Source organism: Bufo bufo, chromosome 2, assembly GCF_905171765.1.
Source record: "Bufo bufo chromosome 2, aBufBuf1.1, whole genome shotgun sequence".
Lineage (NCBI taxonomy): Eukaryota > Metazoa > Chordata > Amphibia > Anura > Bufonidae > Bufo > Bufo bufo.
In genome coordinates this window covers 503,625,700-503,652,651 of record NC_053390.1, presented here as the reverse complement: position 1 = coordinate 503,652,651, position 26,952 = coordinate 503,625,700, and the positions used below count along the sequence as shown (strand labels likewise).

The window sequence follows — 26,952 nt, the reverse complement described above, 5'->3', positions numbered from 1 at the left end:
AAAAAAGAAAAAAGAAAATAATGAAAATAATAATTTTTTGACAAAAATATCCTTTGTAAGAAAATAAATGGATTTTTTTCTATATATTATTTACAGCGAACATAATGAAGGAAGAAAGAAGTAAGGAACAAACTAAAGTGAATTTAAAGGAACTCATATGTTTTTGTTTTAACACTGGGTTGCATCAAAAGGGGCATAGATGCCCGTGATGAGAACATATTCCTACTACTTTACAAATCACTGGTCAGACCACACATGGAGTACTGTGTACAGTTCTGGGCTCCTGTAAACAAGGCAGACATAGCAGAGCTGGAGAGGGTCCAGAGGAGGGCAACTAAAGTAATAACTGGAATTGGGCAACTACAGTACCCTGAAAGATTATCAAAATTAGGGTTATTCACGTTAGAAAAAAGACGACTGAGGGGAGATCTAATTACTATGTATAAATATATCAGGGGGCAGTACAGAGATCTATCCCATCATCTATTTATCCCCAGGACTGTGACTGTGACGAGGGGACATCCTCTGCGTTTGGAGGAAAGAAGGTTTGTACACAAACATAGAAAAGGGTTCTTTACGGTAAGAGCAGTGAGACTATGGAACTCTCTGCCTGAGGAGGTGGTGATGGTGAGTACAATAAAGGAATTCAAGAGGGGCCTGGATGTATTTCTGGAGTGTAATAATATTACAGGCTATAGCTACTAGAGAGGGGTCGTTGATCCAGGGAGTTATTCTGATTGCCTGATTGGAGTCGGGAAGGAATTTTTTATTCCCCTAAAGTGAGGAAAATTGGCTTCTACCTCACAGGGTTTTTTTGCCTTCCTCTGGATCAACTTGTAGGATGACAGGCCGAACTGGATGGACAAATGTCTTTTTTCGGCCTTATGTACTATGTTACTATGTTATGTACTATGTTACTGATTGGTGGGTGTGGTTTTCTGTGTGATGTCATTTCTCTGTGTTTGGGCGCTCTATTTAAACATGAAATGTTCTTTGTATGAGGATAAGTCTGAGGAAGGTGCGGCAGCACCGAAACGCACGCGTCACTTATTGCCTGTACATGTGACTGAATAAATACAAAGAAAGAATTATCAACAGCGAGTGCCGGTCTTTTTCATTGATTATATATATATGTATATATATATATATATATATATATATATATATATACTGAAAATGAGGTGCAAAGCTTAACAAATAAAATTTTGAATGAAAGTAGAACTAAACACCAACTTAAAAACTGAAAGAGGAAATGATAAGTCAGTGTAGGAACTATTAACTGTCTGTAGAACATACCAATAATGCAATGTGTAAGTAGGATCTTCTGATTCCTCCCCAGCTCTCCAACTACAGTTGCAAAAGTTATCTTTCAATGTGTATTTCTGGTAGCAAATAAGATCTTCAGGTGTCTTCTTTTTTTCATTCAAACCTGTATACAAACATTGATTATTTTATCATAAACCTTATGGTAAGAGTAATAAAACAGTATAGTGATGAAATAGAGATATCCCTAAACCAAGTAAAAACAGGCAACCCCATACAATTGTAGTAGCAATGGTCAACATGAATGTGCAATCATGTAGAATCAATTTGTTATTGGTACACAACTGATTAACTGCCACCTTACAAAGTTACATAGGTAGTAGGCTTCAAAAATAGTTTCTGTGTGTCATTGGCTTTCCATGTGCACTGCTAGGTTGAAAAGGAGATTTCTCAAGTATTTCCTAGCAATGGATAGTTTAATAAAGACCGAACACATATGGTCTCCATGTTATGCCAGTGGTTTTCATGGACATAGACTTCTATAGGCATGTTTGGGTCTACAATATAGACCAAAGTAGGGCATGTCTCTATTGGTAATTGGAAAAACGTGTGTGAATAAACATATGTGTTGTCCGTGGAGAACACGGACAGCATACAGTGCCTTGCAAAAGTATTTACCCCCCCCTTGACTTTTTTCGTATTTTGGTGCCTCACAACCTGGAATTAACATGGATTGTTTGAGAATTTGCATCATTTAATTTACAGAACATGCCTACAACTTTGAAGATTATTTTTTTTTATTATGTAGCAAACAACAAATAGGACAAAATAACAGAAAAAGTCAATGTGCATAACTATTAACCCCCCTAAAGTCAATACTTTGTAGAGCCACCTTTTGCGGCATTTACAGCTCCAAGTCGCTTTGGATACGTCTCTATGAGCTTGCCACATCTTACCACTGTGATTTTTGCTCATTCCTCCTTGCAAAACTGCTCCAGCTCCTTCAAGTTGGATGGTTTGCACTTGTGAACAGCAATCTTTAAGTCTGACCACAGATTTTCTATTGGATTGAGATCTGGGCTTTGACTAGGCCATTCCAACACATTTACATGTTTCACCTTAAACCACTCAAGTGTTGCTTTAGCAGTGTGTTTGGGTTCATTGTCCTGCTGGAAGGTGAACCTCCGTCCTAGCCTCAAATCACGCACAGAGTGGTACAGGTTTTGCTCAAGAATTTCCCCGTATTTAGCACCATCCATCTTTCCCTCAACTCTGACCAGTTTCCCAGTCCCGGCTGCTGAAAAACATCCCCACAGCATGATTCTGCCACCACCATGTTTCACTGTGGGGATGGTGTTCTTTGGGTGATGTGATGTGTTGGGTTTGTGCCAGACATAGCGTTTTCTTTGATGGCCGAAAAGTTTAATTTTAGTCTCATCAGACCAGAGCACCTTCCTCCATACATTTTTGGAGTCTCCCACATGCTTTTTTGCAAACTCACAACGTGCCTTATTGTTTTTAGCTGAAAGTAATGGCTTTCTTCTGGCCACTCTGCCATAAAGCCCAACTCTATGGAGCGTATGGCTTATTGTCGTCCTATGTACAGATACTCCAGTCTATGCTCTGGAACTCTGCAGCTCCTCCAGGGTTACCTTAGGTCTCTGTGCTGCCTCTCTTATTAATGCCCATCTTGCCCGATCCATGAGCTTTGGTGGCCGGCCATCTTTTGGCAGGTTTGCTGTTATGCCATGTTCTTTCCATTTGGTTATGATAGATTTGATGGTGCTCCTGGGGATCATCAAAGATTTGGATATTTTTTTTATAACCTAACCCTGACTTGTACTTCTCAACAACATTGTCCCTTACTTGTTTGGAGAGTGTTAGGTGTTGCAGCCTCTGGGGCCTTTCAAAAAAGGTATGTATATGTAACGACAGATCATGTGACACTTAGATTGCACACAGGTGGACATCATTTCACTAATTATGTGAATTCTGAAGGTAATTGGTTGCACCAGAGCTTTTTATGGGCTTCCTAACAAAGGGGGTGAATACATACGCACATGCCAATTTTCTGTTTTCTATTTCTAAACAATAGTTTTTTTTATATATTTTTCTAATTTCACTTCACCAACTTAGAATATTGTGTTTCGATCCATCACATAAAATTCAGATTAACAAAACATTGAACTTCAATGAATACACCCTTATTATGTCTAAAACACTTCACTTTCATGTTTCTTCCTACAAATCCCTTTCATGGTAAAGGGTCACAAGCTGGGAAATATGCTAAAAAGACTGTATTGGGCAAATGCCTTCTAAAAGTTTTCTCCTGTTTTGTTCATTACAACCTGGAATTAAAATACATGTTTGGGAGGTTTGTACCATTTGATTTCCCCAAAGCCTACCACTTTGAAGGTGCAAATCATTTTTTACTGTGACAAAAATAATAAGAATGCATTTCACCAGTCCATGGCAATAGTTAATTTGAGACAGTCATCTCTGCTTTTCATATTTTTTATTTTTTTTTGAGTGGTCTCTCCCTTCTTCAGTTTCCTATATTTATTTTATCCCCATTTGCACTATGCACTTTGTGCATTTTTTCCCACTTTGTGCATTTTTTTGCCACATTATTTTTTTTACATGTTTTGCTATATATGATTTTTTTTGCACTTCCATTTTATTGCTTTTTTGTATAACCCTGTTGCTCTGGCTTATGCTTTGCCATTGAGAGTTTATCCAGTAATTATGGCAGGGGTCGACTGGCCATAGACCCTACAGGCAAATTTCTCAAAAGCTTCTCATGACCGCCGGCTGGATACATAACAACCTGATCATTAATGCAGGGAGCATCAAGTACTCATGCACCTAATCAGCGGCCACAGGTGTCGTCCTGAACTTAACATTATCTCCGTCCTCAGGACAGTGATACTGTTGAATACTGTGGCTAGGGATGCAGTCTTTTGTGGTGCACTGTATTGTGTGCTGCACTATCGTATTGAAGGCCCTGCCTACTTCTGTTGTCCCTGCCTACTTGTGTTGTCCCGTCTTCTGTCAATTTGGAGCTGTCTACAACATGAGGCCACTTTTAGTTCTTTTTTTTTCCAGGGTAACTTTAAGTTCCCAGTCCACTCCTGAATTAGGGGAGAGATGTTTTGCCTACTAGTTTCATAGGTATGGTGCCTTAGGCCTCATGCACTTGCTTATTACTTATTACTTAACATTCCCCACATGTGTACTTTATGTTGGCATCATTTTGTAAATGCCATTAAAAAATTTTAGGATGTTAGAAGGCTTAGAATTTTAGAAGCAATTCTTAATATTTGTAAGAAAATTTCCAAAACCCACTTTTTAAGGACCAGTGTCACAGGATGCCGGCGACGTGCTTCTCCTCTCCTGCGCCGCCGGCGCCCTTGTGTGACACGCACGGTCCTGCTGTAGCGCCGAGCGGGGAGACGCTCGGCGTATTGGCTGCTGGGGTAACGGGGGGCGGAGCGCACCCGGCCGCATGCTTCCTCTCTGTGCGGCCGGCGTTCCCCGTTCCCATAGTAATGCTCAAGGGGCTGAGCGCCGAGCTGGGCACTCGGCGCTCGGCTACTGATATGGTGGGAGGTCATGTGGCGCCAGCCACGTCACATGACCCCTGCCCTTCAGTATATAAACAGGCAACCTGCTAGCCACAGGTTGCCTGTGATTAATTGTCCTAAGCTATTTGTTATTGTGTTCCCTGCACTATCTGTTTTTTGACCCGCTACTGCTTGCTCCTAGTTCCTGACGTGACCTCTTGGCTTGACCTTCGGCTTGGGACCTGACCTGTTCTTGTTCATTCCTGTGGTACTTTATTACTCTCCTGGTATTTGACCCGGGTTCTCCTGACTATTCTCTGCTTACTCCATTTGTACTCCTCTTGGTATTGACTCAGTCCGTTCACTATCTGTTGTTTGTCTTGTCTGTCCTCCTAGCACGTATTCTAAGCTAGGGACTGCCGTCCTGTTGTCCCCTGTTATCAGAACTTGCAAGGCAAGTAGGCAGGGCCAGGGGTGAGGGTGGAGCGCAGTGGTCACTATCCTCCCTCCTGTGTGTGTGTGTGTGTGTGTGTACAAGACCGTGACAGAATCACAGGCCCATACATCATCATGGACCGTTTACACAGTCTCACTGACCATGTACAAAACCTGGCGCAAATTGTTCAGGAACTGGGGGAGAGGTTACTGGCCCAAGAATCCGCCCAGACGCTCCCAATACCTTCTCCGGCCGCTCTGCAGGCAGAACCTCATGTCAAGTTGCCGGATCGGTTTTCAGGAGACCGCAAGTGCTTCTTGGCTTTCAAGGAAAGCTGTAAGCTATATTTTCGCTTGCGGCCTCATTCGTCTAGTTCTGACCAACAGAGAGTCCGAATAATTATCTCCCTCCTCCAGGGAGACCCTCAGGAGTGGACATTCTCCTTGCCTCCTGACTCTCCTTGCCTTAGATCCGTTGACAAATTTTTTCAAGAACTGGGGTTTCTGTACGATGAACCCGACAGAGTGTCCGTAGCCGAGTCGCACTTGAAGGCCCTCAGTCAGGGTGATCGGCCAGTTGAGGACTACTGCACCCAGTTCCGTAAATGGTGCGTACCCTCCGGCTGGAATGAACCGGCACTCAAGAGCCAGTTCAGGTCAGGCCTGGCTGAGAATCTTAAGGATATGCTGGCATGCTACCCCTGTCCTGAGACCTTAGAGGAGACCATGACTTTGGCCATTAGATTGGACAGACGTGTCAGGGAGAGACAGCGGGAACATCTGTTTTCTCCACAGGGTATTTCCAAACCTGAACCCACTCCTGTGGGACTCAAGTTGGAGGCACAGATGGACGAACCTATGCAGCTCGGTATGACCCGAAGAGAGCAACGTCGCCGACGAGGCACCTGTTTCTACTGCAGCGACTTCGAACATTGGGTTCGTCAATGTCCCAAGATTCCTCCTTCCGGAAGATCGTCCAAGTTTGAGCGAGCTAAAGACAAGGTACTTTCAGAGGTGGTAAGAAAGAAGTTGTTGCTACCCATTTCTGTGGCCTTTGGGACCCTCAAGGGGTCAGGTAGAGCATTCGTTGACTCTGGTTCTGCCTTTAGTTTTATGGATCTTAAGTTTGCAGTACAGGTGGGAATACCCGTGTTGAATCTGTCCACTACTTTCTATATTGTCGCCATTCACTCCACTCCCCTGCTGGGAGGAACTGTCAAGCTTTGTAATCCTGAAATAACTTTTTCAGTAGGGGTGTATCACACAGACAAGTGTTCGTTTTATATTCTCGAAAATCTGCCCATAGAAGTGGTCTTAGGGATGCCTTGGCTTCAGCTACACAACCCGGTCATTAACTGGACCATGGGTGAGTTAGAAAAATGGGGTCCCAATTGTAACTCCTGTTTGACCTTTGTCCAGGCAGGGGTTTCCTCCAATTCCATGTCGGTCCCTCCGTATGATGGAGAGTTCCAAGATGTTTTTTCCACATCCGAGTTCGAGACTCTTCCTCCCCATAGACCCTATGACTGCGCTATAGATTTAGTGGCAGGGTCTAGATTTACCAAGGGACGTATTTACAATCTATCTGGTCCAGAGCGCAGCGCTATGAAGGAGTATATTAGGGAGAGCCTTAAAGGATAACTGTCACACTTAGACCCTAATTTCAATTTTCATATATGTAGTTACTAATAACATGATATTCCAGAATCAGTTACTATTAGACTGACTTACCCCATATTTAATAAGATTCAGCCCTTAGCAACCAGTCTGCATAAAACTGCTATTTCACTATTCAGTTAAGATGGCCGCCACTGCCCTCACCCTGAGGCTAATCCCGCCTGCCCTCACTAGCCAGTAACAATAGCCCCCCAAAAGTGTCAGTAACCAGAGCCCTCCCCCCTAAAGGGTTAATCTCCTGCAGCATATTGTTTTCATTTATACACTGAGAAGATGTCAGATCTCCCTTCCGTGGTCTGCGCTGCTTTGACTCTACTTCTCCAGCTCTGCTGAGTGAGGGAGCGTCTGCCAATCGCAGGGACAGGGAGAAGTGCACACAGCCCAGGCACTGTTATCAGCTGCTGGGGAGGACCTGGCTTTAATCATTTACTTACAGTCCCTGGCTGTCAGTAATGTGACCCTGCACGCTGCGTGCTCCGTCCTTCAACAGATAGACGGACCATGCCTAGCAACTCTATTTTAAGCACAGGTAAAAGTAGGCAGTACAGGGAACAAAACTGTGGAATTAAGGGGTAATTGAATACACAGTGAAAAATTGAAATAGGGCCACCAAGGTTATATTAATCCCCACAATCCAATACTCCAAAAAAATAAAAATACAACAGTTATACTTTAAAAAGGGAAATATTCGACCCTCCACCTCCCCGATGGGTGCAGGGTTCTTTTTTGTTAAAAAGAAAGAAGGTGGTCTCAGACCCTGTATCGACTACAGAAGGTTGAACAAGATTACCATTAGGAATCAATATTCAATCCCGTTGATTCCTGACTTGTTCAACCAGGTTTTGGGAGTTTCCTGGTTTTCCAAACTTGATTTGAGAGGGGCACATAACCTGATACGTATTAAAGAAGGAGATAAGTGGAAAACTGCCTTCAACACTCCAGAGGGGCACTTTGAGTATTTAGTCATACCATTTGGACTTAGCAATGCCCCGTCAGTTTTTCAGAATTTAATGTACGACATCTTCAGGGAGTTTATCAGCAGATTTATGATCGTATATCTGGACGATATTCTGATTTTCTCTTCTGATTGGGAGTCCCATGTCTCTCATCTCAGACTGGTGCTCGGGATCCTCCGGCAAAATCAATTGTCTGTCAAATTAGAGAAATGCGTGTTTGGAGTACAGGAGATTTTGTATATAGGGTATATCCTTACTCCACACTCATTTAAAATGGATCCTAAGAAGGTTCAGGCAATTCAAGACTGGGTGAGACCATCCTCCCTAAAAGTATTCCAACGCTTTTTAGGATTCTCTAATTACTATCGTAAGTTTATCAAAAAAAGATGAAGAGGAGTTATGACATTGGGAACCGCGAACTACTGGCCATCAAATGGGCGTTTGAGGAGTTGAGACATTTTTTAGAAGGGGCTAAACACTGTGTCACGGTTCTTACTGACCATAAGAATTTTGTGTTCCTTGAAGCCACTAAACGCCTTAATCCTAGGCAAGCCAGGTGGGCCCTGTTTTTCACACGTTTAAATTTTTCTATTACTTTCAGGCCAGGAAGTAAGAATGTCAAGGCGGATGCCTTGTCGCTAAGCTTTTATGCCTTCCAGCCTCCTTCCTGACACCCCTCCTAAACACATCCTGCCGACTAATATCATTTTGGCATCAAAATCTGCAGACATCTCTTCTGAAATCGCTTCAGCTCAACATCTTGCCCCTGCACGGACACCCTTAGATAAGTTATTTGCTCCTGGGCATTCCCGTCTCCGGCTTTTGGGTGAGTGCCATGACTCTGTTTTATGAGGTCATCCCGGTATCGATGCCACAAAGGGACTCATGTCTAGGTCTTTCTGGTGGCCCACATTATCTAGAGATGTCCGTTCTTATGTGTCTGCTTGTGAGGTATGTGCCAGATCTAAAACTCCGAGAACACGTCCTGCTGGTGAATTACGACCCCTACCCATTCCATGCAGACTATGGTCATATATTTCCATGGATTTTATTAAGGACTTGCCAACCTCCGAGGGGAAGTCAGTGGTTTGGGTATTGGTCGACCGATTTAGTAAAATGGTGCACTTCGTCCCTCTGATTAAGCTCCCTAATGCCAAGACTCTAGCATCTTTGTTTATTGACCACATTGTACGCTTGTATGGAGTTCCCGAAAATATTGTCTCTGACAGGGGTGTGCAGTTCATCTCTAAGTTTTGGAAAGCCTTTTGTCAAAGGTGCGAAATTTCTTTGTCCTTTTTGTCAGCCTTCCATCCTGAGACCAATGGGCACATGGAATGGTTGAATCAGATGATTGAACAATGTTATGTGTCTGACAATTAGCATCGTGAGTGAGAAACCTTCCGTTGGCGGAGCTTGCCATCAACAATCGGGTGAACTCGTCCACGGGGGTGTCTCCATTTTTCTGTAACCTGGGCTTCCATCCTCGTTTTAGTTCAAGTCCTTCAGTGTCCTCACTCAACCCGGAGGCAGATAGTTTTACTTCAGAACTGTTCACAGTCTGGGCCCAGGTTCTAACAAACCTGGAAAAGGCCCAGGAGGTTCAGAGGGCGCAAGCTGATAAGAGACGCTCCAAGGGAGTTCATTTTGAGGTCGGTGACAAGGTGTGGCTGTCCACCAAGAATCTTTCCTTGAAAGGGGTTTCCAGAAAGTTTGCGCCGCGTTTTGTTGGACCCTACGAGATTATTGACATTATTAATCCCGTGTCTTTTAGATTGAAAATACCTGACTCCCTTCGCATCCACAATGTATTTCACAAATCACTGCTAAAGAGATACATTTCACCCGTGGTTCCTTCACAAGGACCTCCTTCTCCAGTGGAGGTAGAGGGCCGAGACGAATTTGTCATCTCTAAGATTTTTGTTGTCAGGAGGGTTCGGAACTCTTTACAGTACTTGGTCCATTGGAAGGGTTTCGGACCTGAGAAGAGGTCCTGGGTACCAGTGCATAGGATGCATGCGACCAATTTGAACACCCGGAGAAGTTGCTCCCATGCTCCTTGGCTCCAGAGGCCCCTCGTGGAAGGGGGGTACTGTCACAGGTTGCTTCTCATCTCCTGCGCCACCGCCGCCCTAGTGTGACACGCTGCGTCCTGCTGTAGCACCAAGCGGGGAGCTGCTCGGCGTCTTTGTTGCTGGGGTAACGGGTGGCGGATGGCGTCCGGCCGCACGCTTCCTCTCTGTGCTGCCTATGTAGTGTCCCACTAGGTAAATGTGGGCACTACTCAAGGGTTAACATGACATTTGTGTTAATATGATGTTTTATGCATATTTTCCTGTTTATCTGGGTATCAGGCCTGTTAGTGTGTAGTTCAGCATCCTAGGCACTAGAGGGAGCTAGTGAGCACTTAGTATATATAGTTAGGCCCAGACAGGGAAGGGTAGTTCAGTCCAGGAGGCTAGTTAGTGCAGTCTAGCCTGCCTGAAGTTCCTGAGCTCAGAAGATTCACCCCAAGAGTTTTCCTCCTGGGAGAAACCTATAGTTCCCTATAGTTCCCTAACCAGAGCAGAGCAGAGCCAGTGTTCCAGCTAAGTCAAGTAAGCTGAAGGGCAGAAATATCATTAACCTAAAGCAACGGATATATACCTGAGGAGGATTGCTACCAAGGATAAGAGCCAGCATTAGGGCATACGGGCCTTGGGATACAGACAGCCAGGATATCTGAAGAAATAGTGCAGCCTGGTCTGTGAGTGTTGATTTTACCCTCTGAGTATCTTGCAAAGAACATTACCTGCCATTGTTGTAAGAGCCTGCTATTGATTAATGCTGCAAAGTGGAACTGAACCTAAATTGTATAAAGTTTGAACTGTTTCCAGTAAAGAAAAGTTTGGTTCACTACAACACTGTGTTCCTCACTTATTACAACTATAAATCAGTGTGCCACCATTACAGGCACTGGCGTCACAAACCTTAAAGGGACCTTGCCCTAGGCACATTAAACATCTGCAACATCCAGGGCACCTCATCCACCATCAGGCCTGGTCCCTATATACAGAGAGTGCCCCAGAGGACTTCTGTGCCAGCCTCTCCATCACTGCTGTACGCTGCCCAGGGTCACCCTACGAACTGTGAGTAACCCATAGCAACCCTCGTTTGCCTAAGTATCCGTGACCTCACATCGCTATACCCTGCAGGCCTGCGTACTGCATATTTTAGCATCACGAACAGGATTTACGGACTATTCCTACGCCATTACGGAATTTAAAACTGTGTGCCATTGTATGCCCAAGAAGTGACTAAGCCCTACTTGTTTATTGAGGAAAATTTCTGGGCCAAAGGACTGTAATAATCGCGTTGTGAAGATTTTATTGCATGGACTGTTTTGCTGTTTCTGAAGTCACTGCTTGCTGTCAGTGAATGGACAGCGTGTGCTAAAAAAATGGCCGCTTAACCTGACTGGATTATTTGTGCGCCTTGTTGGGTCTGTTTGGCGCGAAAAAGACAAAGAGAAGGTACCGCCCCCAGCCTGCAAGAAAGAAAAGACCGCCCTGTCTCTGAAGAAGATTCCTCCTACCTTGAATCCCGGAGCTCCAAGAGGCCGCGCCTACCTTCTGAAGCCGCGCATGGGACTCCCGTCTGACGTAATCAAGCATCTCGCAAGATTTGGAGCGAGCACCGCCGGAGTAAGTACAAACTCTCATATTCACCGGCCCCTGCATATATCCGTACCGGGAAGGTCCCGATCCTTGCCAGCAGACTGGGGAAGGTCCCCCACTAACAATAAGAGACTTGACCTGGGGGAAAAATACGTCCGTCCACCTTAGCTCCGGTCAGCTCCGGAGTTTCTTAAAGGGCCATACTCACTCCACAGCAACGCTATGTCTGCACCTGAGGAAGCGGGGCAGGCAGCCCCCGATGTGCCTACTGAAGCGCACGCAGCGGATAATAGGGCGCCTGCCGCTGCGGAAGCATCAAGCCTGATGCCACTGACCATGCCGTATTATTTTGGGGCTCCCTGGTTCCCACGATATTCCGGGGAAGCCCATAAATTGAAGGACTTTAGGAACCAAATCCTGGCCCTGTTCTGGCTCTACCCTATCTCTGCTGAACAACAAATGGAGATCCTCCTAGCCCAGTTAGAAGGGGCCTCCCGCAGGGAAGTCATGTCCTGGCCCCTTTCTGAAAAGAGTAGCCTGGAACAGATATTTGATCGCCTCGGCACCACGTTTGAGGCCAGAACGGTGTCCGAAGTTAAGATGCGATTTTTCAGCAGGAAGCAACAGCCTGATGAGTCACTCCGTGATTTTGCTCTGTCCCTGCAAGAGACCCTGAGGGCTGTGGTCCAGGTGGACCCTAAGGAGGCCGAGGATCAGGACCGGACTCTGAGAGAGCAGTTCATTGCGGGTATAAACACCGAGCATTTAAAGGGCCAGCTGAGGATGCTGTCGGCCCAACACCCCCATTGTGCGTTTTTGGACTTTAAAGAGCTGGCCATCAGTATCCTAGGCCAAAACCCGCCCATGGGGCCAGCAGCCTCCCTTGAACCTCAGGCCTGTCAGTCAAAAACTGTCAATGTGAGGCCGTCTGGAGTTAGTCAAGCCACACAGGCCCCAGTAACAGATGTGGTGGCGGCACTGATGGAGCAGGTAAACCATCTCACTAAGAGCCTGTAGAAGGTGTGCAGGAAAATAGAAGAATGGGAAAAACCATTGCTTCTGGAAGATGAAAGCCCCCTGCCTCCAAGGCTCCAGCCTGCATATAAAGATGTATACCCCAAGGAACCTGAAAACTAGAAATCGCAGGCAGCCTGTCTGTTACTATTGTAAAAAATATGGACATACTGAATCCACGTGTTGGCAGTTAAATGGGCCACCCCCGAGGCCGAGGACCGCCCCTCGGGAGGTAGAACAATAGGTCCAAGGGATCCAAGCTGGATGCCCAGATACGTAGGATCTCGCCCAAAAATTAACATATGTATCAACGGGATACCTTTTAAAGCCCTGCTGGATACCGGGTCTCAGGTCACCACCGTCCAACGGCCTGCCTTTGACCAATATTGGGATTCAAGTCTCCTCACCCAGCCGCCAGAATCCTGGCTGCATATCATTGCCAGCAACGGTAAGCCAGTGAAAGTTCATGGGTACTGGGAACCTACCCTTCAGGTGGGAGAAGCCACATTACCACAGCAAGGTGTGATTGTGGTACAAGCCGGAGATAAAGGAGGACACCCTGTGATCCTAGGGACTAATGTCTTTAAAAATTGTTACTCCGAGGTGCTTGAAGCATTGAATCAAACTATACCCTCAGCCTCACCTGCTTCTAAAAGAGTCATTCGAAAGACTATCAGTGTGCTGTGTGCTCAACAAAGGTTCGCAAATGGAAAAGGAGAAATCTGTACTGTCCGGATCCGGGACAACCGGCCGGTAATTCTGCCTCCAAATTCCCAGATCATCCTGTGGTGTCGTGCTGTGTTAGGAATCCAGGGCCAGGACTATCAAGCCTTAGTGGAACCTATTCAAATTGAGAATCATCCCTTCGTACGAACAGCCAAGAGTCTGGTGACCGTGTCTCAAGGTAAAGTGTCTGTCCGTCTGATTAATTTCGGTGATCACCCTGTTACTCTTTTTAAGCACTGCCCCGTTGCTCAGCTTTTTCAGGTGTCTTTCCAGGATGTGATCTGACTGCCTGCCACGGAGACGTTCCAGACCACACAGAGCAGCAGCGCCCCTGCCAGCGCCTTTTCAGTATCCTGGTGGGAAGAACTTCATGTGGGGAACGAATCCACCCCGAAGGAGCAAATAGAGGGAGTCCTGAGTCTGGTGAAAGAGCACCACAAGGCCTTTAGCAAGCACTCCACGGACTATGGAGAGGTCAGTGTAATCAAACACACCATACCCACTGGCTCTCATCATCCTATCAAGGAGAGATACAGACCCATACTACATACTACCTATTATCTATCAGTCTGTGAAAGAGATGATACAGGAGATGAAGGACTCTAACATAATCCGGGACAGTCATAGTCCCTGGGCTGCGCCCCTAGTTCTTGTCCGAAAAAAAGATGGCAGCATAAGGTTCTGCGTGGATTATAGAAAAATCAATCAAATCACCCACAAAGATGCTTATCCGTTGCCACGCATTGAGGAGTCCTTGACTGCCCTGGGGTCATCAGCCTACTTCTCCACTCTGGACTTAACCAGTGGGTACTGGCAGGTACCCATGGCCCCAGAAGATCGAGAGAAGACCGCTTTCACTACGCCTATGGGCCTGTTTGAGTTTAATTATATGCCGTTCGGATTGTGCAACACTCCAGGGACATTCCAGCGGCTGATGGAGCGTTGTTTAGGCCAAAGGAATTTTGAGACTGTACTACTATACCTGGATGACGTCATTATCTACTCAAAGACGTATGAGGACCATTTAAAACATCTGACTGAAGTGTTTCAAGTCCTTGTTAAATATGGCCTTAAAATTAAGCCGTCCAAGTGACACCTACTGAAACCAGCCGTGAAGTATCTAGGGCACGTTGTTAGTGCCGAAGGAGTCCAGCCTGATCCTGATAAACTTGCTGCTGTCCGTAATTGGCCTACTCCCACCACCGTGAAAGAGGTGAGAAGTTTCCTCAGCTTTGCAGGATACTATAGACGCTTCATCCCTGTCATGGTCTTACCTGCTTGCTGCTCTCCTTCGTTTGACATGTGCTGGCGGCCATCTTGGTTTCTGGGTTTCTTGTAGCCTTCCACCCTGCGGCTCCTCCTTCCCCTGGGAGGAGCTGGATGCCTAGCTCATATATATAGGAGGTCTGTGGCTTCAGTTCCTTGCTTGGTCCTCTTGTGTTCACATGCTTCTAAGACTGCTGCTGCTTCTGGTTCCTGATCATGGCTTCGTCTGACTACCCTGCTGGTTCCTGATCCTGGCTTCGTCTGACTACCCTGCTGGTTCCTGATCCTGGCTTCGTCTGACTACCCTGCTGGTTCCTGATCCTGGCTTCATCTGACTACCCTGCTGGTTCCTGATCCTGGCTTCGTCTGACTACCCTTCTGGTTCCTGACCTCTGGCTTCGCAAAGACTCTGCTCGGTTTCACCATCCGTTTGGACTTTTGCTTTACAGCTTTATTTTCAATAAAGCCTTCTTATTTTCACTTATCTCTTGTTGTACGTCTGGTTCATGGTTCCGTGACATTAGGACCAAGCCATGAATTCTGACGGTACAGGGCCATCCTCGCTACCCACGCTGGTTGCCAGACTTGATTAGCAGGATCACCTGTTGGGTCGGTTCGCTGTGGCGTTGCAAACCCTGCTTGAACGCACGGCTCATTTCGCTCCCGTTGCCGATGGGTCGGTTGTCGCTCCTGGGCTCGCTCCTACTGCCGCTCCGGTTGTTGCGCCAGAGTCTACCCCGACACCTGTTGTTGCGCCTGCGGTGTTTCGGGGTATGACCGGTTCTGCCCCTCTTCCACAGCGCTTTGGGGGAGAGCCAACTCAGTGCCGAGGTTTCCTTAACCAGGTGGGCATTTATTTCGAGTTGCTGCCACATGCCTTTCCTACTGAGAGATCAAAGGTGGGCTTCTTGATCTCGCTGCTCTCGGACAAGGCCTTGGCCTGGGCCAGCCCTTTATGGGAGAACAACAATCCGGTGGTTGCCGAGTTTTCCGGTTTTGTTGCTTCTCTTCGGAAGGTATTCGATGTGCCGGCTCGTGCTGCCTCTGCTGCGAAGCTCCTTATGTCCATCAGACAGGGTTCACGATCCGTAGCTGAATACGCCATTAAGTTTCGTACCCCGGCAGCAGAGGTGGGCTGGAATAATGAGGCTCTGGTCGCTGCTTTCTCTCATGGTCTCTCGGATGCCTTGAAGGATGAGGTTGCAGCTAAGGACCTACCAGTTGAGCTCGAGTCTCTTATTTCTTTCCTGATTTTGATTGACACCAGACTCAGGGAGAGACCTTCCTTTAAGGAGAACCTGCGGAGGTCTTCTAACAGATTGGTGCCTACGTTTGCTGTCCCACCCGTGCCTCCCTCTCCTCCCACGCCTCCTGGGGATGACTTGTCTGGGGGTGAACCCATGCAGCTGGGGTTTGCTCGCCTGTCCGAGGGGGAGAGAGCACTCCGGAGATGCGAGGGCCGATGCATGTACTGTGGTCTCGGTGGGCATTTTCGGTTGGCATGTCCGAACCGTCCGGGAAACGCTCGTACCCTGAGATCCTGTCGGGGGCAGATCTTGGGTGGAGTCTCCTCGTCCCCGGTTTCCCGTGTTGACAAACCACTGATCACTGTTGTCCTCTCCTGGGTCGGGGGCTCGGTGACGACCCAGGCGTTGGTGGACTCTGGTGCTGGTGGTTTGTTCATTGATAGTGTGTTCGCTGCCGCCAATTCCATTCCTCTGCAGGCTCGAGGTTCCCCACTGGCTCTTGAGGCGATAGACGGCAGACCCCTTCTGCCGCCACACGTGACTCATGAGACCCTTCCAGTGGGGATAGCCATTGGTGCCGCTCACAGAGAGTCGGTCTGCCTCCAGGTTATTTCGTCTCCACACTACTCGGTGGTCTTGGGGTACCCCTGGCTCCAGAAGCATAATCCGACTTTCGATTGGAGATCGGTCGAGATCCTCTCGTGGTCACCGCAGTGTGGGGCTAGTTGCATCCATGGGTCTGTCAAGTTGCTGTGTACTTCCTCGGACTCTCTGTTGCCTCCTGAATACGAGGAGTACCGGGATGTATTCGATAAGGTGCGCGCGGTTGCCCTACCTCCGCACCGCCCATACGATTGTGCCATAGAGTTACAATCTGGTGCCGTTCCTCCTCGTGGCAAAGTCTATCCACTGTCGGTAGCGGAGAATGAGGCCATGGAGGAGTACGTGAGGGAGGCGCTTTCACGCGGACACATTCGCAAATCTTCGTCCCCGGCAGGGGCTGGATTTTTCTTTGTGAAAAAGAAGGGCGGTGAGTTGAAGCCTTGCATCGATTACAGGGGTCTCAATCGCATCACGATCAAGAACGCTTACCCGATACCCTTGATTTCCGAGCTGTTCGATCGCCTTAAAGGGGCCACGGTCTTTACCAAACTCGACCTGAGGGCGGCATATAACCTGGTAAGGATCAAGGCGGGCGATGAGTGGAAGACCGCGTTTAACACCAGGACCGGTCATTACGAATCCTTGGTTGTGCAATGCGCCCGCAGTCTTTCAGGAATTCATCAACGATGTTTTCCGTGACCTGTTGCAGCAGTGTGTGGTAGTCTATTTGGATGACATCTTGGTATAGTCTGAATCCATGGAGGCCCACATTCTGGATGTCAGACGAGTGTTGCAACGGTTACGAGAGAACAAGCTGTTCGGTAAGCTTGAGAAATGCGAATTTCACCGATCCCAGGTAACCTTCTTAGGTTACATCATTTCCGCTGAGGGGTTCTCCATGGATCCTGAGAAGGTTTCGGCTGTCTTACAGTGGCCCCAGCCCAGTGGTCTTCGTTCCCTGCAGCGCTTTTTGGGCTTCGCCAATTATTATCGGAAGTTCATCAGGGACTTTTCCATGCTGGCCAAGCCTCTCACGGATCTGACCAGGAAGGGCAGTAATTCCCAGGTCTGGCCGCTCGAGGCCATCCGAGCTTTTGAGGCCCTAAAGTCCGCCTTTGTGTCGGCTCCGATTCTGTCGCATCCCAACCCTGGGTTGCCCTTTGTCCTCGAGGTGGACGCGTCTGAGACGGGAGTAGGCGCCCTTCTGTCTCAGCGTAGAACACCAGAGGGTCCTCTGCTTCCTTGTGGGTTTTACTCCCGGAAACTGTCTTCCGCGGAGTGCAACTATCAGATTGGTGACAGGGAGTTATTGGCCATCGTGCAGGCCCTTAAAGAATGGAGGCACTTGCTCGAGGGTTCGGTGGTTCCGGTTCTCATCCTGACGGACCACAAGAATCTGACCTACCTTTCTGAGGCCAAGAGATTGACACCACGTCAGGCCAGATGGGCTCTGTTCTTGTCACGTTTTAATTACGTGGTCTCCTACCTACCCGGTTCCAAGAACATCAGGGCGGATGCCTTATCACGGCAGTACTCCGAGCTGTCCAGGGAGGAGTCGATTCCGACTTCGGTCATACCTCCGAATCAGATCCTGGCCGCCATTCGCACCAGCCTGACCTCTCCCCTGGGTGAGCAGATTTTGGCGGCTCAATCTGGTGCTCCCTCTGGGAGACCCAACGGCAGATGTTTTGTGCCTGAGGAGTTGCGCACTCGGTTGTTGCGAACCTACCATAACTCCAAGACCGCGGGGCATCCTGGAAAGAATCAGCTGTCCTGGGCTGTTTCACGTCTGTTCTGGTGGCCTTCCCTACGTTCCGACATCGCCGCATATGTAGCGGCATGCTCAGTTTGTGCCAGAGTAAGTCCCCTCGGCACCTTCCGTTGGGCCTTCTGCAACCCATAGCCACCGGGGAGCGCCCATGGTCACACCTGGGGATGGATTTCATTGTGGACCTCCCTGCATCCCGAGGCCATACGGTCATTCTCATGATTGTGGATCGGTTTTCCAAAATGTGCCACTGTGTTCCTCTCAAGAAGTTACCCTCTGCACAAGAGTTGGCCACGATTTTTGCCAGGGAGGTCTTCCGGTTGCACGGTTTGCCTAAGGAGATTGTGTTCGGATCGGGGGAGTCAGTTTGTGTCCAGGTTCTGGCGCGCCTTTTGCTCCCAGTTGGGGATTCATCTCTCCTTCTCCTCGGCCTACCACCCTCAGTCCAATGGGGCCGCAGAACGATCCAATCAGGCCTTGGAGCAATTCCTTCGTTGCTATGTCTTCGATCACCAAGACAATTGGGTTGACCTCCTGCCTTGGGCTGAGTTTGCCAGGAACACGGCGGTGAACTCTTCCTCTGGGACGTCTCCCTTCATGGCCAATTATGGGTTCCAACCTGCCGTGTTACCAGAGGTATTCTCTCCCCAGGATATTCCGGCTGTGGAGGATCACCTTTCCGTCCTACGTGCTTCTTGGGTACAGATCCAGAAGTCCCTTGAGGTCTCTGCGCAGCGCCAGAGACTCCAGGCTGATCGCAGACGAGCGCCTGCTCCTTTCTACCAGGTCGGAGACCGTGTATGGTTGTCCACCCGCAACCTCAACCTTCGAGTGCCCACTCCCAAGCTGGCGCCTCGCTTTGTTGGTCCCTTCCGAGTGCTTCGCAGGGTAAACCCGGTAGCCTATGCCCTTGCGCTTCCTCCTGGCATGCGGATCTCCAACGTGTTTCATGTCTCCCTGTTAATGCCACTGGTGTGTAATCGTTTCACTTCCTCGGTTCCTCGGCCTCGTCCGGTCCAAGTGGGCAATCGTGAGGAATATGAGGTGAGCAATATCCTGGACTCACGCCTGGTCCGCGGTCGGTTGCAGTTTTTGGTCCATTGGCGTGGTTATGGTCCAGAGGAGCGTTCCTGGGTTCCCTCCGCAGATGTCCATGCTCCTGCCTTGCTCCGAGCCTTCCACGCACGCTTCCCTCAGAAACCGTTTTGTGCTCCGCGGAGGAGGGGCCCTTGAGGGGGAGGTACTGTCATGGTCTTACCTGCTTGCTGCTCTCCTTCGTTTGACATGTGCTGGCGGCCATCTTGGTTTCTGGGTTTCTTGTAGCCTTCCACCCTGCGGCTCCTCCTTCCCCTGGGAGGAGCTGGATGCCTAGCTCATATATATAGGAGGTCTGTGGCTTCAGTTCCTTGCTTGGTCCTCTTGTGTTCACATGCTTCTAAGACTGCTGCTGCTTCTGGTTCCTGATCCTGGCTTCGTCTGACTACCCTGCTGGTTCCTGATCCTGGCTTCGTCTGACTACCCTGCTGGTTCCTGATCCTGGCTTCGTCTGACTACCCTGCTGGTTCCTGATCCTGGCTTCGTCTGACTACCCTTCTGGTTCCTGACCTCTGGCTTCGCAAAGACTCTGCTCGGTTTCACCATCCGTTTGGACTTTTGCTTTACAGCTTTATTTTCAATAAAGCCTTCTTATTTTCACTTATCTCTTGTTGTACGTCTGGTTCATGGTTCCGTGACAATCCCGCATTTTGCTCAAATTGCAGATCCGATCCAGGAACTCCTAAGGGGGCATCCCAAGAAGAGTCAAAAGACTCCTATCCCTGTTGAATGGAATGAGGAACGGGAGATTGCCTTCCAGCTCCTAAAGAAGAAGCTAACTGAACCCCCTGTTCTGGTTTACCCGGATTATCAGAAGCCGTTCCACCTCTACACGGATGCCAGTAAAAGAGGCCTGGGAGCCGTGTTGGCCCAGGTGCAGGACAACAAAGAGGGTGATTGCCTACGCCAGCAGATCCCTGAGGGGAGCTGAGAAAAACGATCAGAATTATAGTTCCTTCAAGCTGGAGTTCCTCGCTTTAGTGTGGGCTGTAAATGAAAAGTTCAAAGACAATCTTGCTGCCACTCCGTTTGTCGCATTCACGGACAACAACCCCCTGGCGCATCTGAACACAGCCAAATTAGGGGAGTTGGAGCAAAGATGGGCCTCCCGCCTTGCCAACTATGACTTCACTGTGAAATACCGAGCAGGCCGCTCCAATGATAATGCTGATGCCCTGTCCCGGCTTCCCACTACAGAAGCCCCAGAGGAACCAAAAGATGCCTGGGAATAAGTGGAGATGCCGGCGTTTTGCAACAAATTTGCTCAGCAAGATAATGTTTGCACTGAAAATCGCTCAGCTGCTGATTCTTCCTCATCAAATATTCCTGAGTCCAGGGGTGAACATGAAAGGTGGATTAAGTTCCAGTCCGAAAGTAGAGTCCTCGGTGAACTGCTCGACTTCCTTACTAGTGGGAGAACTCCTGAGAGAGTCCGCAGGAAGAGTGCAGACCCAGAGCTATTGAGACTGTGGAGACATCGCCACCAACTCTTCCTTCAAAAAGGCCTGTTGCTTAGAAGGAGCCTGGATCCAGTGTCCTGCGATAGAATATACGAGATCATCATACCACGTCGAGATGCCAGTCTGGTGCTGGAGATGTATCATAACCAGTCCGGACACTTCGGCGTGCAGAAAACTGAGGCCACTATTCGCAGGAGGTTCTATTGGATCGGGATGAGAGAATACATTGAGAAATGGTGCCGGGAGTGCACTGCCTGTGCCGTGGGGAGAAGTGAACGCCATGACATCCAGTTCAGGTCTGAAGTCACTTTGTGGGGCTATAAACTACACCCCTCAAGTTACTCAAAACTGATTTTACAAATTTTGTAAACCCTTTAGGTGTTACACAAGAATTAAAGGAAAATGGAGATTAAATTTCAAAATTTCACTTTTTTGTAAATTTTTCAATTTTAATAAATTTTTTCTTTAACACATTGAGGGTTAACAGCCAAACAAAACTCAATATTTATTACCCTGATTCTGCGGTTTACAGAAACTCCCCTTATGTGGTCATAAACTGATGTAAGGGCACACAGAAGTGCGCAGAAGAAAAAGAGCGCCATATGGTTTTTGGAAGGCAGATTTTGCTGGACTGGTTTTTAGATGCCATGTCCAATTTGAAGCCCCCCTGATGCACCCTTACAGTAGAAACTCCCACAAAGTGACCCTATTTTGGAAACTAGGGGATAAGGTGCCAGTTTTATTGGTACTATTTTGGGGTACATATGATTTTTAATTGCTCTATATTAAGTATTTTGTGAGGCAAGGTAACCAGAAAATGGCTGTTTTGGCACAGTTTTTATTTTTTACAACATTCATCTGACAGGGTAGATCATGTGCTATTTTTCTAGAGCATGTTGTTACAGACGCAATGATATCAAATATGTCTACTTTCTTCATTTGTTTGTTTCAGTTTTACATAATAAAGTATTTTTGAAAAAAAATATTTTGGGGTCTCCATTTTCTGAACGCCATATTTTTTTACATTTTCTGCCGATCGTCCTGTGCAGGGGCTTGTTTTTTGCAGGAAGAGTTAATGTTTTTATTGGTACTATTTTTGGGTATATATGATTTTTTGATTATTCATTATTACACTGCTTCAAGGTGACCCAAAAATTTGTTGTTTTGGCACAGTTTTTATTCAATTATTTTTACAGCGTTCACCTGAGAGTTTTGGTCATGTGACATTTTTATAGAGCAGATTGTTATGGACGTGGAAATACCTAATATGTATACTTTTTCTTATTAATTTATTGCACAATAATAGCATTTTTGAAACAAAAAAATAGATATTTTAGTGTCTCCATAGTCTGAGAGCCATAGCTTTTTTATTTTTTGCCCGATTGTCTTAAGTAGGATCTCATTTTTTGCGGGATGAGGTGATGGTTTGATTGGTCCTATTTTTGGGGGCATATGCATTTTCGATCGCTTGGTGTTGCACTTAATGTAATGTTAGATGTTTTTTGGCACAGCTTTTATTTTTATTTTTTATTTTTTTTACGGTGTTCACCTGAGGGGTTAGGTCATATTTTTATACAGCAGGTTGATACAGACGCGGCAATACCTAATATGTCAACTTTTTTGCTGCGCTTTCTGCAGTTTCTTATCCGCGGGGATCAGAAAATTTAAAATGCCCAAAATGTTGATTTTTCACCCCCCTGCACCCCTGCATGATTTTTTGCCGGCGGGTGGTGCAGGGAGGGGTTGTGGGCGGCGCCCGCCTCCTCTTGAAAATTTGTTGGTGGCCAGTGGTTATACCAGAGTGTCAGCACATTGCTGACACTCTGGTATAAACGGCTGACATCTGTGCAGATGTCAGCCGTTTAACCCTTTCCATACCGCGGTCCGTTAACTGTCAGGGTCAGGGAGCTCCCTCTCCCATCGGGGGGCTGCTGTGCCTTTGCAGCCTCCAGACAGGATGGGGTCACAGAGGTAGGGAGCCCTCCTCCTTACCCTTCCCCATCTGCGAAGTTGTGGCCACAACTGAGCAGACGGGGAAGGTTCCCATGGCAACAGGACGCCTTCTCAGGCATCCTGCTGTCCATGGTGCTGAACAGATCTGTGCTAAAGGCATAGATCTGTTCAGACAAAGTGTAAGTAAAATACAGTACAGTAGACTATATAGTGTACTGTACTGTATTATACAGACATCAGACCCACTGGATCTTCAAGAACCAAGTGGGTCTGGGTCAAAAATTTGTAAAATAAAAAAGTGAAAAAAGTAAAGATAAAAAAAAAAACATTTATCACTGAATAAAAAATAAAAAAATAAAATACACTACACATATTAGGTATCGCCGCGTCCGTAACGACCTGATCTATAAAACTGTCATGTTACTTTCCCCACATGGTGAACGCCATAAAAATAAAAAAATAAAAACTATGAGAAAATTGAAATTATGCCCACCTTACTTCCCAAAAAAGGTAATAAAAGTGATCAAAAAAGTCACATGTACTCCAATATAGTACCAATCAAACTGTCATCTCATCCCGCAAAAATCATATCCTACCCAAGATAATCGCCCAAAAACTGAAAAAACTATGGCTCTTAGACTACGGAAACACTAAAACATGATTTTTTTTTTTGTTTAAAAAATGAAATCATTGTGTAAAACTTACATAAATAAAAATAAAATATACATATTAGGTATCTCCGCATCCGTATCGACCGGCTCTATAAAAATATCACATGACTTAACCCCTCAGGTGACCACCGCAAAAAAATAAAAATAAAAACGGTGTAAAAAATGCCATTTTTTGTCATCTTATGTCACAAAAAGTGTAATAGCAAGCGATCAAAAAGTCATATGCACCCCAAAATATTGAAAATCAAACCGTCATCTCATCCCACAAAAAATGAGACCCTACCTAAGATAATCGCCTAAAAACTGAAAAAACTATGGCTCTCAGACTATGGAAACACTAAAACATGATTTTTTTGGTTTCAAAAATGAAATCATTGTGTAAAACTTACATAAATAAAGAAATTGTATACATATTAGGTATCGCCGCGTCTGTGACAACCTGCTCTATAAAAATATCACATGATATAAACTGTCAGATGAATGTTGTGAATAACAAAAAAAAAACGGTGCCAAAAAAGCTATTTCTTGTTATCTTGCCTCACAAAAAGTGTAATATAGAGCAACCAAAAATCATATGTACCCTAAACTAGTACCAACAAAACTGCCACCCTATCCCGTAGTTTCTAAAATGGGGTCACTTTTTTGGAGTTTCTACTCTAGGGGTGCATCAGGGGGGCTTCAAATGGGACATGGTGTCAAAAAAAACAGTCCAGCAAAATCTGCCTTCCAAAAACCGTATTGCATTCCTTTCCTTCTGCGCCCTGCCGTGTGCCCGTACAGCAGTTTACGACCACATATGGGGTGTTTCTGTAAACTACAGAATCAGGGCCATAAATAATGAGTTTTGTTTGGCTGTTAACCCTTGCTTTGTAACTGGAAAAAAAAAATATTAAAATGGAAAATCTGCCAAAAAAGTGAAATTTTGAAATTGTATCTCTATTTTCCATTAAATCTTGTGCAACACCTAAAGGGTTAACAAAGTTTGTAAAATCAGTTTTGAATACCTTGAGGGGTGTAGTTTCTTAGATGGGGTCACTTTTATGGAGTTTCTACTCTAGGGGTACATCAGGGGGGCTTCAAATGGGACATGGCGTCAAAAAAACCAGTCCAGCAAAATCTGCCTTCTAAAAACCATACGGCGCACCTTTCCCTCTACGCCCTACTGTGTGCCCGTGCAGTAGTTTACGGCCACATATGGGGTGTTTATACAAACTACAGAATCGGGGCAATAAATATAGCATTTTGTTTGGCTGTTAACCCTTGCTTTGTTACTGGAAAAAATGGATTAAAATGGAAAATTTGCCAAAAAAAGCTAAATTCTGAAATTTGAACACCATTTGCCATTAACTCTTGCGGAACACCTAAAGGGTTAACAAAGTTTGTAAAATCAGTTTTGAATACCTTGAGGGGTGTAGTTTATAGAATGGGGTCATTTTTGGGTGGTTTCTATTATGTAAGCCTCACAAAGTGACTTCAGACCTCAACTGGTCACAAAAAAATTGGGTTTTTGAAAATTTCTGAAAAATTTCAAGATTTTCTTCTAAACTTCTAAGCCTTGTAACATCCCCAAAAAATCTAATATCATTCCCAAAATGATCCAAACATGAAGTAGACATATGGGGAATGTAAAGTAATAACTATTTTTGGAGGTATTACTATGTATTATAGAAGTAGAGAAATTGAAACTTGGAAATTTGCCATTTTTAAAAAAGATTTGGGTAAATTTGGTATTTTTTTATAAATAAAAATGATTTTTTTTTACTTCATTTTACCAGTGTCATGAAGTACAATATGTGACGAAAAAACAATCTCAGAATGGCCTGGATAAGTCAAAGCGTTTTAAAGTTATCAGCACTTAAAGTGACACTGGTCAGATTTGCAAAAAATGGCCAAGTCCTTAAGGTGAAATAGGGCTGAGTCCTTAAGGGGTTAAACACAATAATAGAAGCTTTGAAGAAAAAATAAAATCATATTTTAGTGTCTCCATTGTCTGAGAGTCATAGTTTTTTTTATTTTTTGACCGATTGTCTTAGGTAGGATCTCATTTTGTGCGGGATGAGGTGACAGTTTTATTGGTACGTTTTGTGGGACATACGCCTTTTTGATCACTTGGTGTTGCACTTTTTGTGATGTAAGGTGACAAAAATGGCTTATTTTTTACACAGTTTATAGTTTATTTTTATGGTGTTTATTGGACGGGTGGATCATGTGATATATTTATAGAGTCGGCCGTTACGAATGCGGTGATACCTAATACGTGTGTTTTTTCCCTTTTTTCTATTTTTTATTATAAAATCAGGGGAAGGCGGCTTTTTTTTATTTTTTGAGGTGAAGAAAAATAGTCCACCTCTCTGAACAACGTTTGCAAGGCTGTGGTTGCTGCTTCACAAAAAGATGATCGTTGACAGATTAAGAAACTACAGACTCCATGGATGGAAGGCTTATGACTGTTGTTGAAATAAAGGGTGGCTATGATTGGTCACTGATTTTTTTGGGGAAATGTCAGAAGTGTTTATTTGTAAACTTTGAGTTGTTTGCTTATTATTCTCACTTTTAAAAAAATAATGAAATATATGGCTTTCAGAAAATGGCAACACAAAAACAAGTGGGTCATTTATCAAACTGGTGTAAATTAGAGCTGGCTTAGTTGCCCATAGAAAATTACTAATTTTTCCACATTTTCTGTAAATATAGATTTTTTTTAATAAATAAAGGAAATAAATATTGACTCAAATTTATTGCTAACATGAAGTACAATGTGTCATGAGAAAACAATCTCAGAAGATAAGTAAAACCATTCCAAGGTTATTACCACATAAAGTGACACATGTCAGATTTGCAAAAAAATACCTTGGTAGGAAGGTGATTAGGTGAAAACTGGTCTTGGGTAGAAGGGGTTGAAATTATGTATTTTTAAACTCTAGCTAGGAGACAAATTCAAATTATGTCTGGCTTTCCTCACTGGTCCGAATCAAAATAAGTTTTAGAGTTACTGTGTATTTGTATGCTAACTCACAGAGCGAAAGAAACCTACAGACACTTAGAGCTGAACCTAGAGCTTAATGGTAAGGCTTTTGGTTTATAAACCTGTCCTTTGGGTTCAAGACCCAATAGGAATCTTAAAAAACTTTTTTTTTTTAAACCCTAGCTAGGAGAAAAGTTCAAATGATGTTTGACTTTGATGTCTGACTTTCCTCACTGGTCACCATCAGAGTCAAAATGAGTTTTAGGTTCATTGTGTATTTTTATGTTAAATCACATAGCTAAAGAAAATAGCTGAACCTGGACATATCCCCATTTTCACCTAGGCAGCCCCCTGATATGAACATCAGAGCATTTCATGCTCCGATGCTATTCCTTGTCCTGCAGGGAAAGGGCTGTTTGTTTATATTTTTACACTGCTAGACGGAGGCTTCCGCCTAACAGTGTTGCTGGTGACATCACCAGCACTGAGGGGTGGACTTTAGTGCTGCCCTAGCTGCTTTACAGGCTAGGACAGCACTAAAGCCCGCCCATTTGTGCTGGTGACATCACCGGGCTCACTGCTAGGCGGAGGCCTCCACCTAGCTTTACCCATGGAGAGCCCAGTACATCACTGGATC

General features: G+C 45.7%; 1 protein-coding gene across 1 annotated transcript in view; it reads right to left on the bottom strand.

The window, feature by feature from the left end:
- Positions 1 to 26,952, bottom strand: part of IL12RB1 (interleukin 12 receptor subunit beta 1) — a 403,260-nt gene that overhangs the window by 313,749 nt on the left and 62,559 nt on the right. The window contains exon 2 of the mRNA XM_040417823.1: positions 1,297 to 1,429. Within this exon, the coding sequence (XP_040273757.1) occupies positions 1,297 to 1,429 (133 nt within the window). The remainder of the gene's footprint in view (positions 1 to 1,296; positions 1,430 to 26,952) is intronic.